Genomic DNA, 18,817 nt, shown 5'->3' on the forward strand with positions numbered 1-18,817 from the left:
CAAGTAGTAGCAACAGTATTTAAATAGTTAAATAGTGATTAAAATAGTTTAATAATCACATCACATCCCACTTGGAAAATCTGGACTAACTATTTCAGAATTCCTTATTAATGCATAACATGCTGGCCTTTTCACTAGTAAAATATTCAATTAAACTAAATAAGTACTTGGTTCTGAACAAAGTAGCTCATAATGGTTATTTCTTACAAAAATCCCATACAAAATGTCCCAAAAATGGCTGTGAAGTCAAGAATTAAAGAATAAAACTTGTATAAAAGTCTATTAAGGGTGAGTTATTAAGAGATGATTAAGAGATGAAATTTAAAATTTAAAAGGTGTAAAAATGTAAAAGATTTATATCTAGGAAGCTAATTTTAGTGAGCTAATTTTATGTAAGTGGTAAGAAGGTCTGTGCGGACTTTAATTCTTTTCCTTTAATGTTTGAAAATTTCAGTACATAAAAACTCCATCACACACAATGTAAATCCTCGGCACAGAAGAAGAGAGTCGTGAGTTGTGATATCTCCAGCGTGCACCTCGTGTGAACGTGTAAAGCAAACCATAAAGTGTCCTCAGGCTGACAGTTACTCTGAATTCCTCAGCTTGGAGCTTGGTTTAAAAGTTATCACCATGTGCGCTAGCTTTAAACCCCCCCCCACCGTCCTGTGCCTGTAAAGCCTCCAGGGGGCCGCAGTGAGAGGTATTGTGCCCCCGGCTGAGATGCCCTGGGTCAGGTCCAAAGCTTTGATGCCCCTAGGACCTTAAACAGCAACCTAAAAGTAGTTTCTTTTTATTTGTCTGTATCGTCTGCAAAATTTGGGCTGGGTCTCAGGTAAGTAGACCCAACTGCAAGCAGAGCTGAGAGTCTGGCATGTGTTATGGGGCTCCATTGCTTTGTTGGCTAATTGAAGCACAGAAACTGAAGGTACTGCGGCAGTTGATAGAGAGTGTGAGAATTTTAATGACGGCAAAGGTGTAAGGTAATCATTAAACTTTAATAATGTGTGTTAACTTCAAACAACACTGAAGCAAAGTTAAAGACTGATTATAAATGTTCATATAGTTTGGACTCCATTTGTTCCACTTCATTAATTAAACCACTGATGAATCTTTTAGCTTAAAAAAAAACTTGAACGTTTAAAAAAAAATCTAATTGTTTTACTTCCAACTTTTTTCTAATGTCAAGTTCTACATACATTAGACACATCTCTAGTGGACTGTGGTGGCTCAAGTGGTTAAGGCTCTGGGTTGAGAATTGGGGTTCAAGCCCCAGCACTGCTAAGCTGAAACTGTTGGGCCCTTGAGCAAGGCCCTTAGCCCTCACTGCTCCAGGGGTGCTGTATCATGGTTGACCCTGTGCTCTGACCCCAAACCGCTGACCTTCTGAAGTTGGGATATGCGAGAGAAAGAATTTCACTGTGCTGTAATGTGTATGTGATATTAGCAAACTAGGAACCTGATTTAAGCCAACGCAAACCTGACCAGGCAGTTACTAAGAACACGATCGTAGTTATGGGTCATTTGCTTGTCTTGTGAGCTTCATATCAGGTGGGTTGCTCAGGCCTGTGTGAAAGTTATAGCCTCCTGATAACTATTTTGTTGTGTGCTGTTGGATTCCGGTCCGGACGGAAACCTTTTAGTCTCAAGCAGGCGGCATTTGTCTTTTTTCTTTGTAAGAAGTTGCTGACTGACTGACTGAGTCACTCACCTTTGATTGCTCTAAATGATATCTCTAATGATACCTCTTTATTTATTTATTTATTTATTTAATGTTGTGTTTTTTTTTCTATCTATCTATCTATCTATCTATCTATCTATCTATCTATCTATCTATCTATCTATCTATCTATCTATCTATCTTTTCTTTTAATTTATTTCATTATTCCGTTGTCTATTTGTATGTTTTATATTATGCTGTGTGTTTTAAATGAATTTTTGTAAGGTGACCTTGAGAGTCTAAAAGGTGCCCTCAAATAAAATTTATTATTATTATTATTATTATTATTATTATTATTATTATTATTATAGAAATAACCAAAAAAAAAATGGTCTAGGCTATGTGAATAGAAATGGAAAATCCATGCACGCATACTTAACAAGGAAAACATTTATTTGTTAATTGTTTACTTCCAATTATTATTGTTCTTCTCCACTAACTGTCGAAAAGGATTTCCATATAAAAAAAGAGTTTAAAAACATTGTCCTCTTACTCACCTTTCCTGAGAGATGATCTTACTCTCACGTTTCCATACGTTCTTGAAATCATTGCAGAATTCATACCATAGTAAGAAAACATAGTCAGGTGAAGCTTCCTTCTCTCCAGATTTGGGCTTGACTCCGAAGTAGGTGACCATTTCCTTGAAGCTAGGAAAAGCAAAAGTGAGATTTGGACAAGATCAGGACAATAATGACTGAACAGAAGCACAGACTCATTGGCTGGAGGTCTACTACTCTTCCTCTCAGAGTTAAAAGATCACAAAGGGGACTTGAGACTGGGACAGGACTGGGACAATCCTCAGTCAGCAATTGCAAAAGTCTACTGCAGCACACTATAACAAATAAGTGTTTTATTGTGTGCTTGTATTTCAATAAGAAAGAGTTCATGTCAATATTTCATAGCTCTTAAGTCTCTCTAACTACACCTCTGAGTATTCATAAACTCGGTGTACCACAGATAATTCACTTGTAACTGAACCTGATGTTTTCCCAGCGTTCACAGCAGTGTTCCACAAGCTGCAGACACTACACCCTGCTCAGCAACCTGCTTTGATTCAGAGATTAAAGCGCTTCTCCTATTGCCGCTGTCATGCCTGTCTTATTGCCAGCCGTGACTCCGAAGGTTGCATGGGGATCCACAATCCTCCCCTGACCTCCAGACGGATGGGGCCTAGCATTGTGCTAATAGGAGACATGCTGTGTCCCGGATGGCGCCATGCCAGTGCCAAGATGCTTCCAATCTTTCTGGATGCTGTGCAGCATGAAACCATAGGCCGTTTATTATCCAGGGCCTTCCATAGCCATGGTAGTCTAAAAAACTAGTAGGAACATTTGGTTCTTTCTTTTCTTAGACAAGCGCTGAGATTCTGAGCTTTATGAACTGTGACTTCACTGATCTATTTTCTCACTGGATTCTTTTATGATCTGGACAAGGAACAGACACAAATCACTAAGGGTCATGAACGAAACAGATCCTTCTCCATCATAATAGTACCGCTTGCTGCTAGTAGTTTGGAACCGTACAAGCATTCCCTTCATTCCGTCTGAATGGCAGGAAAGAAGCAATAACACAGAGCAAACTACACAGCAGTGAAAATCTCCATCTCCAGATAAAACTGATATTCCATGCTAGCCTTTAAAAACGTTTATATCTAAAATAGAAGAGTTAAACAACGTCGTTGAGGGATCTTAAAACTACATTTCTACCTACAGTGCCAAGCCACCTAAAACATCTAGTGTGCCTTTTTTTTTTTTTAAAGATTTCAGATGTTCTTTTAAAGATTTTAAAGATCAGCTTTGTATTTTACACACAGCAAACATACTCATTTAATAGAAATCTATGTTTACAACACCACCCATACAAACACTGATAATATGCTGTTTTGCACAAAAAGTCATAACTATTAGAAGTGAAGATATGTTTACAATCCTCGTACTTTTTTACTAATCTCTATGTGCACAATGCCAATACATTCTGTACTGGCCAGAGCTACATTTTATGTACTGGTCCTGTAGCATATTGTATTATTTGCCATTGTCTGTCTTGCACTTTTTGCACTAGGTTGCATACTATGCACATTACTGTTTAGTCCTTAGCTCTGTGCTGTCTTATGGTTAAGGCTAAGGCTAAGGCTAACAAGGCTACGAATAAAGACTCAAGAATAAAGAATGGACCAGGATTAAGATTCACTTTTCCATTTATTCAAGATTATGCTTAAATCTGCTTATCAATAAACTGTTAGACAAAACTGTCTTTACGACAATCACCAATTCTTTTGGCTGTTGTTGTGACACCAGACTTTTGTTCAGAGTTGTGGTGTTAACAGTGGGATAAGATTAAGGGGAACCAATCTGTTACTGGATGCAAGGAGCCACTGGGGAGCAGAACATTTTCACAAAGCCACAAGTCAAGTGGAACAGTGTGACTAATGGGCGCCGGTGTGACAGCTAAGACTATCACAAACAGGGGAATGTTAAAGGGCTGTGTAGATTGGATATGTCAGGGAAGTCTTGGAAAGGGAGAAAATACAGTGCTTTGTCTTAGTTGCCTCATTAAGCTGATTATTCATTGAATAGATTTGCTAACTAAACTCTTGTTTTTTGCCTTTCAAAAAGTTTAGTCTTTTAACCTACTAATCATTTTAAAGGAGATGAAAACCTGCACATGCTTCCTCTGACATCAGAGTTGCTGTGTCTAAGATACAGTAACAGCACTGCAAGACCTTCTTTTGTTGAATCCTCCATTCGTTCGTTCATTCGATCGTGTGTGTGTGTATATATACGTATATATATATATATATATATATATATATATATATATATATAAAACACACTGGGAAAATAAGCACTAGTTTAAGTGTTTCAGGAAGAGGTAGGTCTTTAGCCATCGTTTGAAGATAGACAGTGACTCAGCTATTCGGACATCTAGGGAAAGTTCATTTCACCACCTCGGTGCCAGAAGAGAAATGAGTCTTAATGGTCTTGATGTATACCTACCTCTTACCCTGAGAGACGATGGGACCAGTCGAGCAGTGCTAGTAGATCGGAGTGAGTGTGGTGCAGTGTATGGAGTGATAAGAGCTTTGGTAAGAGGGAGCTGTTCCATTTTTGACATCGTTGTGTAGGGATATTGCAAAATCCTGACCTGAAGATGAATCACATGGAATGGCCAGTGGGTCAGTTTTGCTGGGGGTAACTGCTAGTTATTGCTTTATCCTGGTCAAGATCATGGTAGGAATCATTAATCGACTGTTCAACTGGTCCCACAATCACTCAAGGTACAGCGACTCCTACCACCATACAGAGTTCTAGATCACATTTGGGACCCTGTAGCTATAATAATACCTGTATCACCACTATTAATCACCTCCACCTATGTGAATCTTTCATTAAAAAAATAACAGAGGGAAATTAGTTGTGTTATTGCCGGTACAGGTCAAAGTGCATCCGATTCTTATTTTTACCGAAACGTCATTAGACAATCAATAATAAGGTTTATCAGATGCCTCTAAACAATACAAAGTATTCCATTGTAGAGTATTTTTTTTTTTTTACAATTTATCTATGAATATGAAACAGAGCTTCTATAATAAAATATTATTCTATATGTTATCTATAATTCAAGGCCTATGTATATGATTGTGCCACTTTCTTTTTTTATCTAAAACCGTTAAGAAACACAGACTAAGAAAACGAATAAATAGGTTATTGTTCCGAGAAGCATCCCTGGAGGCACCCAGGCCAACATCAAAGACTATGAGAAAAGAGTCAGAGACGGCACACACATTAGCTGGCATGCCAATTAATCTTGGGAAGTTTATTACACATCTCAGTAAATATCCTAACTAACACTTTAGTCTACAGCATCATTGTCACATTGCTTGGATTGGTTTATTCTACTTTCCTAAAGCAACATTTCTACAGTGGATTCAAGCAGCACACACACACGCACACACACACACAAACACAAACACACACACACACACACACACACACACACTCTCACCGTCACACTCACAGTCACACTCACACACACTCACACACTCACTAAGACACTCACTAACACGCACACACACGCACACACACACTCACTAACACACACACACACACACACACCTCTATATTTGCACAATCAGACTGTTATCTAATCAGCCAATCAATGGCTGCAGGACAATTAAAAAAAATGCAGGAAAAGAGCTTCATTTAATGATCATTAATCACCAAAATGATACCGTATTAGAATATGCACATTAATATGCATCATTTTACAGCTGACAGATCTATCAAAGCTGTAGTAACATGAATCTATAGCTTTTAACAAATGAATTTTAGGAGTCTATTAAGGAAAAAGTGCTGTGGATTAAATGTTTGAAATGAAATAAAAATCCTAATTTTCAGTCTTCTGTATTATATTTTCAGTCTTCTGTATTATATAATTTTATCCCCCATTCGCTGTGGTGACCCCTGAAGGGAAAAGCCGAAAGAAGAAGAAGAAGAAGAAGATATGCTTTTGCTTTCATTGATCATTATTTTTGATGGAGAGCAAAATTACTGATCAAAGCTACAGTTTCATTAAGAAATCTGTGCCTCACACAGGCCACACAGTGTAACACAGTATAGCAAAGGTAGCTTCCTCTCTGGTATGGACGCCCACCCAGCTCCAGGAGTTTAACTGTGTAGCCATATCCATCACCAGCATGTCACATTAATGAGGTGTGTTCATGGGAAATTGGAGCGTACCACTCATTCCACCTTGGGACGGCCAGTTCTTTGGTCTCCTTCGAGGACTAAATTAATGGTGAATGAAAAAAGCTTTTTTTTTTAGCCGCTAGGGCCTTTTGATCAACATTAGTCAATTCAACACCTTGATCAGAAAGGAGTCATGGAGGGGAGTCTGGGAGGTTAACCTCTAGTGTGTTACTGCAGCAAACAAAAGCTCATTAAGAAATCTGGAGATAAAGCCAAGCTAAATGACTGCTGACACTCAGAGACGTCCCTCTCCTCTTTTTCTGGCATGCATGCACACTTTTTGATTTATGGATAAATTCTGCCTTGTTTCCATGGTCCATTGTCTCTATGTAAACAAGGAAAAATAATCAATTTTCTTTGTCATTTCAAGACAAATTTTCCCTTCATGAAAAGTTCCAGATATCCTTTCTGCAGTTTGGCATCTGTAACTCGAATGTTTCTGTATGAATCACCAAAGCCAGTTGCACTAATACAAGTGATAAGAATAAATGACAAGTGTGTGTGTGTGTGTGTGTGTGTGTGTGTTTGTGTGCTTGTGTGTGTGTACAGTATGTGTGTGGGTGTGTGTGTGCGTGTGTGTTGGGGGAATGCTGGGAATGTCCCAAAAAAGGATAGAATATCTCATTTTGACCTTCGGCTGCTCCCCAGAACCCAAACAAACATTTTGAAAGCTATTTATAGAAAAAAGAATTTCCTTTTGTTTACTGAAATTAAGGTCATTGTTACATTTTGGTACAGGCATAGCATATGTTAAACTGCATAAATAAAGACCCCACAAGGACAGTATGACAGATCCATGATGGAGAAAAATTTTAGAGCTCCCTCTGATTTTAGAAGAAGAAAATCCATAACATTAACCAGTAAGTCAGTCAGTCAGTCATGTAAGCAAGCAAGAAAGACAGTCAGTCAGTCAGTTAGTCAGTCAGTCAGTCAGTAAGCAAGCAAGAAAGTCAGTCAGTCAGTCAGTCAGTCAGTCAGTCAGCAAGCAAGACAGTCAGTCTGTCAGTCAGTCAGTCAGTCAGTCAGTCAGCAAGCAAGCAAGTCAGTCAGTCAGTGTCAGTCAGTCAGCAAGCAAGTCAGTCAGTCAGTCAGTCAGTCAGCAAGCAAGCAAGCAAGTCAGTCAGTCAGTCAGTCAGTCAGCAAGCAAGCAAGAAAGTCAGTCAGTCAGTCAGTCAGTCAGTAAGCAAGACAGTCAGTCAGTCAGTCAGTCAGCAAGCAAGCAAGACAGTCAGTCTGTCAGTCAGTCAGTCAGTCAGTCAGCAAGCAAGCAAGAAAGTCAGTCAGTCAGTCAGTCAGTCAGTCAGTCAGCAAGCAAGCAAGTCAGTCAGTCAGTCAGTCAGCAAGCAAGACAGTCAGTCTGTCAGTCAGTCAGTCAGTCAGTCAGCAAGAAAGCAAGTCAGTCAGTCAGTCAGTCAGCAAGCAAGACAGTCAGTCTGTCAGTCAGTCAGTCAGTCAGTCAGCAAGCAAGTCAGTCAGTCAGTCAGTCAGTCAGCAAGCAAGACAGTCAGTCAGTCAGTCAGTCAGCAAGCAAGACAGTCAGTCAGTCAGTCAGCAAGCAAGACAGTCAGTCTGTCAGTCAGTCAGTCAGTCAGTCAGTCAGTCAGTCAGTCAGCAAGCAAGTCAGTCAGTCAGTCAGTCAGCAAGCAAGACAGTCAGTCAGTCAGCAAGCAAGACAGTCAGTCAGTCAGTCAGCAAGCAAGACAGTCAGTCTGTCAGTCAGTCAGTCAGTCAGTCAGTCAGTCAGTCAGCAAGCAAGTCAGTCAGTCAGTCAGTCAGCAAGCAAGACAGTCAGTCAGTCAGTCAGTCAGCAAGCAAGACAGTCAGTCAGTCAGTCAGCAAGCAAGACAGTCAGTCTGTCAGTCAGTCAGTCAGTCAGTCAGTCAGTCAGTCAGTCAGTCAGTCAGCAAGCAAGTCAGTCAGTCAGTCAGTCAGTCAGCAAGCAAGACAGTCAGTCAGTCAGTCAGCAAGCAAGACAGTCAGTCTGTCAGTCAGTCAGTCAGTCAGTCAGTCAGTCAGTCAGCAAGCAAGTCAGTCAGTCAGTCAGTCAGTCAGTCAGTCAGCAAGCAAGACAGTCAGTCAGTCAGTCAGCAAGCAAGTCAGTCAGTCAGTCAGTCAGTCAGCAAGCAATTCAGTCAGTCAGTCAGTCAGTCAGCAAGCAAGCAAGAAAGCAAGTCAGTCAGTCAGTCAGTAAGAAAGTAAGTAAGTAAGTAAGTAAGTAAATAAGTAAGTAAATAAGTAAATAAGTAAGTAAGTAAGTAAGAAAGTAAGTAAGTAAGTAAGTGCCACAGACGCCTGTACAAATGTGAAACATTTCTATTATCCGATGTTCCTAACATGTCAGAGCAGCCAGTGATGCCTGGCTAACATCTCTCATAAATCTCACTTGGCAACGTTCCCCAGTAGATGTCATAAACTTCCAAGCATAATCCAAATCTCATCCAAATTTCTAGACAATACTGTAAACACAAGGCTCTTGTAATAACTAATGGATGTCCTACCTTTTCTGGGCAGCGTTGAGGTTCTCATCTTCAGCCGCATACTTTGCTTTTGCTGCCGAAGAAAAAAAAAGACATTAAAAATAATCAATAATCAACACAAATTATATTGATGTTCTTTATTTGTTTAATAAATACATCTGTTTCTATTGTACAGCATCTGGCAGACACTCTTATCCTGAGCAAAGGTTAAGTTGCTTTCTAGCAACATAAAGTGCATCGTGTGCAACCTAGTGCAAACAGACAAAACAGACAATACAAAACACAACAGGACAAATACACAAAATAGTACTTACTAGTCCAGTGGGCATTCTGTATATTATACACTTTGCACTATACACTATGCACTTTGATGAGGTATTGAAATATGGTGTGCAAACAGCAACTGAGTGAGGGATTTGAATTTGTACAGTTCAGTGCAGTTCTGTGTGTGTATGTGTGTGTGTTTGGTATAGTTCATTTCTGGGTATTGAGGAGTCTGTTGGCTTGCGGGAAGAAACTGTTGCACAGTCTGATTGTAAGAGCCTGAATATTTCTGTACCTTTTTCCAGATGGCAGGAGGGTGAAGAGTGTGTGTGAGTGGCAGCTTGGCGGTCCTGGGATTCAAACTCATAAACGTCCAAACATCTTAACCACTGAGCTCTTCAGCTTATTAATATTTCAATGAGTAAGAAACATAAAAAAGCTAAAATTATGCTGCAGTAGAAAGAAGACTACGGTGATGAGATTGTAAGGGTTACACAGACTAATCGACTAAGCCATGCACTAGTCAGCGTTGTGGGGAGCTGTGGCATGGTTATGCACAATTTACTCCAATTCCCATCAGCCCCAGCATGTCACATGTCCAAGTCACATTCACTTGTGGAACTGGGGAAGTTCACACTAATGCAAAGTATTTTACTGTCAAGCTTCTGATGATATCGAGTTTGTCTTTTGCAGTGTTGTTCAAGCCTTATTTTTTATTTTTTTGCACTATGCACAATAAAAGCCTGTGAGCCAGTTTGGCAGTAGGAAACACAGGCAGGCTAAATGTGCTATGCTTTAAAACCAACTGTACAGTCAGATGCACAAAATTTTATACTTTTCTTCTTCTTTTTTCCCTTTTTTTTCTGTGATTTAATGGACTGTTAACATGTTATCACTTTGTATGTGGTGTGTAGGCCACTGTTTTGTTTCTCAAGCCAACTCTCTCCTGCTCCTTATTTTTTATCTACCTTTAAATCAAAATAAAACTGAAATAAGATCCTTGGGCTGTTAGAGACATTCGTTGAGTTGTGGCTTGCATGTCACTGTCAAATCGTACACAGATAGATTAGAGTCAGATCAGCGGCTTGCCAGCTTAAAGAGATTGATCCAGATTCCTACTGAGCCTGGTGGAACGTGGTGGAAAAACTTCCCGCGCTGCAGACATCGCTCTTGCAGCCCATCATTAAGCGCTAGACATCTTCTGCATTGTGTTGTGCTCTCGGCTACAAATTGGTACGTCATTGATTAGATTATTTTGATATATCGGTTTATTATTTTACACATATATTACACTGATTTATTCACCTTCATTGTTAGCAGTTCAGCCTGTTCAGCCTAAAAGCATTGAGGCTGTAAATTGAATTTGTTGCATGTGTATATCAGTGAAGTACAGTAAGCCTTGACAGGTTCTTGCTGCATGCTGCAGTGACGTCGTAAAACAGTTTTCACATTAACTATAGAAATGTCAACTGCTCGACTATTTTTTTTTTACGAATGATTTGAATTTTTTGATTACTTGTGTTTGTGTGTGTATGTGTGTGTGTGTGTGTGTAGCAAGAGCGAGGAATAAAAGCTTGTTGTGGAGACGTCCGTGTAAAAGTGTCTAAATGCAAGGCAGATGTGTACGGTGGGCCAGGCTGAGGTGCAAGAATTTATCTAGGGCCAGAGAGAGCCTGTGATCTCAGATTTATTGCTTTTTTTTTTCATTTTTTTTCTGATTCACCCTTCTTTTTTTTTTTTTTTTTTTTTACTTTGTTGAGGGGGGACCTTTCCCACTCGAAAAGATTTAAGAGGGGGAAGTCTCCAAAAATTGTTCAAAGGAGGTTTTTGGGGTCTTAGCTGAGGAGGAGGTTGGGGTAAAGAGTGTGGGGGAGTTGAATGTGCACTACAAAACATCCCGTTCCACTCCATACTTAGCGTATATATGTACTTATGTGTGTGTGTGTGGCTGATTATCAGAGGTGAGCTAAATGACAGGAGAGGGGCACTGTGGTGGGATAATGGACAAAAAGGGGCGGCCCATGACCAATGGCGTTGGTCTCAGCAGGGGTGGACTGGCGCCGGAGGTCCCTCTCTTTCCTTCAATATGTGTGTGTGTGTAGGTGGCAAGGCCGCTCATAAGAGCAGTGTGAGAGCGGAGAGAGGGAAAGGATGTGTGAAACCCCCGCAAACAACCCTTAACACCCCCACCCCAAGAGCTCCCTCTGTAAACATGAAACCAGTAGTAGCTAACTAGAAAGTTATGGGACTCACGCGCTGAGAGCTACAATAAATTAAGGCTTTAAAAGCTCCACTCACTTTTTTGCAAGCACACTTGCCCCACACCTTCTGTAACCACAGTCTCAAAAATTCAGCAGTAATTGTGAAAGTCCTCTAACTAGGATTGACATGCAACACATGTACTCGACTGTGTAGATTATAATGATTCTTTCATTGGGGCGTTTTTAGGGCTGGTTTCCTATGATGAAATCTTTCTATCCTGATGGGAGTGGTCTATTCCAGGATGAAAAAAGTCACATATCCATATCCAAGTATTGCTTGATTTTCCCATTATCATCCATCTGTGTGTACAGTAAGCAGAAATAAGCATTCAGACCCTTCTGTTTTGTTTATTTAATATGCATACAGTGTATATATCCACTTTAAATTTACACACATCGTGAACTTTATAAGTAATTTCGTCCTCATGTTTCAGTCTTAAGTCATTTTGAAAGAAGTTTTGCTTTAAACTTTAGTATGCTTAATTGTGTATATGGAGGTTTTGTGGATCAAACATGCAATCTTTTGTTTCTCCAACCATGACACACTAATCCAAGATTACTACCAGAGTTCTAGTTTTGTTTTGTCTATTGTTTAAGAAAGGAGCTCTGAAGAAGAGCTCAGAGTTTGTTTGTTTTTTTATCTGAGGAGTTTTGAAAGGTGTATTAATATAGACGAATGTTATTGTTCTGTCTGTAAATGTTGCTCCTGTTGCTTTCAGGTTGTCTTGCAAATCTTTTTGAGGACTGCTGGCTTTTCTATTCGTTTCTTTATCATTAGTCTGGCTACGAATGGTGAAATCTTCCATGATGTGATTTTTCTACCCCAATGATGTTTAATAATGTTGAACCTGTCAACGTTAAGGAAGCTCAGTCACCTTCACCACGATTGTCTTATAATGATGTCTTTAATATTATTATGAAATATATTAAATTATATTAATTTCCTCTCATATATATATGGGGTGGCCATTTTACTAGCTGGGCATCTGATGAGCTTTGCATTTAACATTAACTCTGAGCTTTGTGCAGCAGTACCGCAGTGGCACCGGGTTTCAAGTTTCATGTTTATTTTCACTCGCATGACGTGCTTTAAGAATTTTTATACTTTTTATACTGATTAAATTAAATTCTTTTGTTGTATACCAGTGAACTAGTGTGAATATGGTAAATAGCTTTTATGTACAAAAAGTAGCTACAATAAACAAGTGACTATGATACAGTAAACAAGTATCATATTTGAATGTAAGTGGGAGATATTAAGTGTCTTAAATCAGTATTTTAAAAATAGTTATATACTTAACAATGTGAACATTTTATACAGTCCAAAAGTACCATATATATCAGTACTATCCATCAGTCAGAGTCTAGTGTCCATGTTTGATTTCTGATACACCGGATGCTGATGCACCCCTCCCATTTTATCCAGGCTTGGGACCGGAACTAGGAGTCCCTGTCTCTACGGGTCCCTGTGTCTGGGTTGGGTCCCTTTCCAGGAATCAAACCCGGGTCCCTTTCCAGGAATCAAACCACAAGACCGCGAGATCCTGCCACTGGACCACCAGGGACCCTTTCCATTGTAAACATAAGTAATAATATTAAATCATTTATCAGATTCTGTAAGGTAATAATATAATACTGATATATTAAGTATTATTATCTGAATAATAATTGCTATGTTTCAGTGTTATTAAAGTTTAGTGTTACTAACAGAACAGAAGCAGTTAGGATGAAAACAAAACGTTTGCGTGTAAGATACCCTGCTTGGCAAAGCTTACGTTTTCTGTATGGATCTGATTATCTCCTGAAGGTCTAAACTATTATCAGACATCTCTGTAACTATAAACACAAAAATCCAAATGGCTTAATCTTTTATTGTGTTATATGATCCTTTATAAATCTGAAGTTTACCTTGAATATACAAATGTTACTGACTGACGGACTGACTGAATAAATGAATGTGAGGTATGGAGTATTGTAGGAGTGAGTCTAAAGGTAACCAGATTACAAGAGAATAACTAATTGACTGAGTAAACGAGAGAAGCATGGGCTCTCCTATGGAGGTAACCGCAGGGAGGTCTGTTAAAGGGGACAAAAGGGGCGGGAGGTCATGGAGCCAGGAGAGGGGGAGGAAGGTAAATGGATTATAGCAAAATGGATGAATGAGTTTGGAAGACGTTAAAGCTGCTCAGATCACAGGCAGGTTTAAGAGCTTGCATACAGGCCGTTCGAGTTCACCTGCGCCTCCTGCTGTGAGAGCCCCTGTCACTGAGACCTCACCGTAAAGCATTCATATATGAATTACGAAGTACTGCTATGTATACACACATGGCCACACTCTTTTAAAACAGCGTGAGAAAACAGTAAAGAGTTAACATAGACACAGTACTGTCAAGAACATAAGCACTCTATTCAAAACAAACCGAAGAATCAAAAAGTAGCAGCGGTAAGTATAACCTGCTAAAGACAAACAACACTTCTGCTTCTTCCAGCCTGATCCACCTGGCCTAAAGAAAAGTGTGCCAAACTTCTCAAACAGATAATCCCTCAGAGAAACTGCCCTGAATCACTGACCCACTGAAGCAGACTCAAAAATACCTGCTTGGCCTATTCCACCATTAAAAGGGCTCTGACTTCCAAACAATCTCAGTCTTTCTAATACTTTAATCTCCATTTGTTTTGTAGATTGAAGCCAAGAACTTAGCTTAGGAGAAGGACAATGTCATTGCTAAGCTCCTACTATTTCAAAAGCTAAAAAACAGGTGGAAAGCCAAAGTAATTCTGTTTATATTGCGAACTTTATAAATATACTACTGGATCAAAAGTTATTAACTCTTCACTGCTGCATACTTGAGTGCAAAACTGTTTGTGGCAGTTGCAGTCCTCTTCATGGTTTCTGTGTGGTACTATCTAAAGCAATCCCATGTATCTCCAGCCAGCAGCCTCTGAGTGACGAGGCTCCAAACAGAAGTAGAACATCAGGTCTAGAGAGCAAAAGGGGTCACGTTCACTGGTATCTAAGATTTGCCACACTGTACAAGATGATCGCAATAATTTCCTGGCCAAATAATAGATAGAAAAGAAGCCATAGTTTGTCACATATACACTCACCGGCCACTTTATTGGGTACACCTTACTAGTACCGGTGTGGTCTTCTGCTGCTGTAGCCCATCTGCCTCAAGGTTCGTGTTGTGCATTCAGAAATGCTCTTCTACATACCTCGGTTGTAACAAGTGGTTATTTGAGTTAGCGTTGCCTTTCTATTAGCTCGAAACAGTCTGGCCATTCTCCTCTGACATCTGGCATCAACAAGGCATTTGTGCCCACAGAACTGCCCTCACTGGATATTTTCTCTTTTTCGGACCATTCTCTGTAAACCCTAGAGATGGTTGTGCGTGAAAATCCCAGTAGATCAGCAGTTTCTGAAATACTCAGACCAGCCCGTCTGGCACCAACAACCATGCCACATTCAAAGTCACTTAATTCACCTTTCTTCCCCATTCTGACGCTCTGTTTGAACTGCAGCAGATCGTCTTGACCATGTCTACATGCCTAAATGCATTGAGTTGCTGCCATGTGATTGGCTGATTAGAAATTTGCGTTAATGAGCAGTTGGACAGGTGTACCTAATAAAGTGGCCGGTGAGTGTACCTCACTATAAAATTCCAACTTCACATTTCCCAGATTGTTAGGTAGTTGGGATCAGAACAAAGAGTCAGCTGTGATACAGCACCCTTGAAGAAGATAGCATTAAGTGCCTTGCCCAAGAGCCCAACAAGCGTCCTGTCAGTGGTGGGGTTTGCCACTCTCAGATAACAAGGCTTCTGCTCAGATCTTAACATGTCTGACGGACATATCATCGTGGATGTCAGCTCATCAGTTAAAACTCAATCCCAGCAAAACCTAACTGCTGATAATCCCAGGTGATTTATCCCCAGGTCAGGATCTTGCAATATCCCTACACAACAATCTGATCTCCCCTTCAGCCACAGCTCGCAACCTTGGTGTAACCATGGACAACCAACTATCCTTTTCCTCGCATGTTGCTAATGTGAAATGTTGCTTATGTCGGTTTCTTGTCTACAACATCAGAAAGATTCTGCCATTTTTGCCCACACAGGCTGCTCAGGTACTTGTTAAGTCTCTTCTCATTTCAATACTGGACTACTGCAACTCACTGCTGGCAGGTCTACCTATGAATGCAACTTGTCTTCTGTAAATGATCCAAAATGCAGCTGCTTGACTTGTTTTCAACCTGCCTTGAAACATTTCTAACATATCACCCCACTGCTGCAATCCCTCCACAGGCTTCCAGTAAATGCACGCCTCAGATTCAAAACACTGATGCTTGCCTACAAAGCCAAAAATGGACCATCTCCCTCATACCTCAAAGCTCTTATCACTCCTCGCACAGCACCTCGCTCCCTCAGATCTACCAGCACGGCTTGACTGTCCCCACCATCTCTCAGAGTAAGAGGTAGGTATACAACAAGACTCTTTCCTGTTCTGGCACCAAGACTGTGGAATGAACTTCCCCAAGTGTTTCGGACAGCTGAGTCACTGACTATATTCAAATGACGGTTGAAGACCTACCTCTTCCTGAAACACTTGAACTAGCACTTTTGTTTATGCAGCATCTTTTGTATGTTGCTCTGTATAAAAGCTCAGAATCAGTAGCTCTATCGCTCTCGTTCCAACTTAAATCAAACAGTGTTTTTGTTCAATACTTCCAACCAGTGACATGCTTCTTCACAGCCAGCACTCTAATGCAGTCTTTAAAAAAAAAAAAGCCAAAGCAGTCCTATGTTTTAAATAGGCAAGACTTAAGTGAATGAAAAATACAAGTCAGTACATAAAAGTGAGCAAGAATGATTCGTTCACTAAAAAAGATTTTTTTTGAAACACTGATTCGTTCACAAACGTTGCTTTGCAACTCACTGTGTACGGGACCAAGCATGAAGACTAAACAAAGGCCCTGTCTGTAGTCTTATCATAAGTTTTGTTCTTTGTTTGTTTCTTTTATTTATTTTTCAATTATTGATGGCTCGTAGATGAACATCATAACAGTGATCATACTGATCATTTTATGTAAAGTAAAAAAAATCGTTATGAGACGTTATGAGTTCTAAGATCACTGATTTCAACTCAAGACCAAACCACCCCTCTCACACCCTTAAAGTGTCTGTTTGGGTAAACCCATGAATGATTTTTTTCAAGCAGAATCTGTTTCGATGGCTAGAATTAGATAGAGGTAATCATGCACTTAGTATTTTGTGCAATCGCAAATAAGCTCCTTATCTTTAATGACATAATTCCCAAATGAAACTGAGAGCAGTGCTTCAAACATTAATCATATTTTGGATAGAAGAATCTGTAAAGTTGAAATATGTTGTAATATTTTGTGTTGTCCAAAGAGCAATAGATTTGGCACTTCTCATTTATGCCTCAGGTGAAAGTAAAATTTAGCTTTATTTTATGATGCTGCTATTAAGAAACATGATGTCAAGAACACTGGATTTAACCAGCATATTATATAACAGTTAATCATTACTGTAACTGATTATCGAGTTACTTTTGCATAGACGTGGTCTCGATACATTATTTTGAACCTGTGAATGCTATTTGTTTAAGTTGTTTAATTCTTTGTATTCAATTAAAATTCAAAGCCAATAAGCAATTTAAACTGCAAATTAGCATGTGGCCTTCAGAATAAGACAATGTAAGAAACAGCCATGGCACAATGTCTCCTACTATGGTGGTCCCTTGAAATTGTCTCTGCTGAGGCGGGCCAAGCTTTACGAGAGCCCACTCAGAGATGTCCTGCTAGCTTTATAGCACCACTGAGTACATACGACTAGTTTAGGGCAACCTGATACCTATTTGGCTGGATTAAGGCCTCAGGTTGGCGTGCAGTGAAACCGGCTAGTATTTCGGCTTCTCAACAAAGCACAAGGTCAAGTCTCGGAGACAATGTCAAAAAGGGTATACCGTGTTTAACTTAGTCTGATTCGTGAGACAACCTTTGCTATTTAGTTTGAAATGCTCAATTAAGTGATTTTAAATAACAAAAAGAGATTAGAAAGGGATGTTAGAAAGAATCAGCTCTGCTGTGGGGGATTTCATTCTGTAAATAATACGTACAATAAAAATAATGTTTGTGCACCTAAGATTATGAACAGTAGTTAAAGAGTCACTACTTATGGGAAGCGTGAAAAAGGTCAACTTGTTTAATTAAAGAGAGAAAGAACAGCAATTTTTCACCACAAAACAGTCAGTATACAGGCTGTCCCGCTGTGGATCACACAAGTAACCACAAACAACTTTAAGGACTGGGAGACACACACACACACACACACACACACACACACAAAGCTAATTGGTGCCCTTTGGCTACACACTGTGACCAGCATGAGGCAAACCACATCAGATGTGTCCAGTCCGTAGCAGCAATAGTTCTGCTCCATTTTGCTGTTCACTTACCAGTGGTGAGAAAAGTATCCATTTTGTCTTTGAATGGTTGAAGGTGTTCTTCTAAGGAGTTGGCACACACTTTTTGTGCATCTTTTTCACACGCTACAGGACAAAGCAGAGAAACAACAGGAAGACCCGTTAAATATCTATCACCAAAATATGTTCTGTGTTATAGAAGTGAGAAAGCATACAACTGTACAACTGATGTCCAAAATGTGAATGTGGTTGAGAGTGATTGAGCGAAAAATTGGCACATTAAACAATCAATATATCATAACATTATGCAGCTCAACATAACATTTCATAACATAATGTGACATTATATAACACAACTATGTAACATAAATGTACTGTAATGTAATGTAATGTACTGTAAAGTAAAGCAACATAATGTAACATAACATAAAATTGCGTAGCTATTGAAAATGAAATTTTTTTCCTTCCTCGACTTCTCAACTTTTACTGTACAATGTCTGGTTACTTGCAAATGGGTAACAAGGGAAGTAATGCTTTTAATTCGAATTGACCTGTAAGATCCCATGCCTAAATATTAGCAGCAAATATTAATGAACTGAATATAAAATTGGAAATGCTGATCACGCTGATTTACATTCACATCAGTCTCCGATTACTTTTTAATAATGTCTTTTTATTGGGTCACACACACATTTATAACTAGGTTATTGTCTGTAGAAAATACGAACACATTTTAAAAAGCTGGTAACTGATTCCAAACTAAATTGATCCAACTGTGAGAAAATCACACTTAGCTAGGCTCTTTACCCAACATGATCTTTGTAACCAAAAAGCCAAAGCCATCTAAACAAATAAAAAACAATTCCAGATCATTTTGGTTCAACATATTTATGTTTTCTAAAAGTT

The 18,817-nt window shown here is 39.4% G+C and overlaps 1 protein-coding gene across 1 annotated transcript in view; it reads right to left on the bottom strand.

Moving 5' to 3' along the window:
• Positions 1-18,817, bottom strand: part of LOC132852815 (formin-like) — a 69,875-nt gene that overhangs the window by 2,465 nt on the left and 48,593 nt on the right. The window contains exons 13-15 of the mRNA XM_060880262.1: positions 17,945-18,037; positions 8,964-9,015; positions 2,215-2,364 (exon numbers count right to left, since the gene is read on the bottom strand). Coding sequence (XP_060736245.1) covers positions 2,215-2,364; positions 8,964-9,015; positions 17,945-18,037 — 295 coding nt within the window. The remainder of the gene's footprint in view (positions 1-2,214; positions 2,365-8,963; positions 9,016-17,944; positions 18,038-18,817) is intronic.

This window comes from Tachysurus vachellii, chromosome 10, assembly GCF_030014155.1.
Source record: "Tachysurus vachellii isolate PV-2020 chromosome 10, HZAU_Pvac_v1, whole genome shotgun sequence".
NCBI classification, from domain to species: domain Eukaryota; kingdom Metazoa; phylum Chordata; class Actinopteri; order Siluriformes; family Bagridae; genus Tachysurus; species Tachysurus vachellii.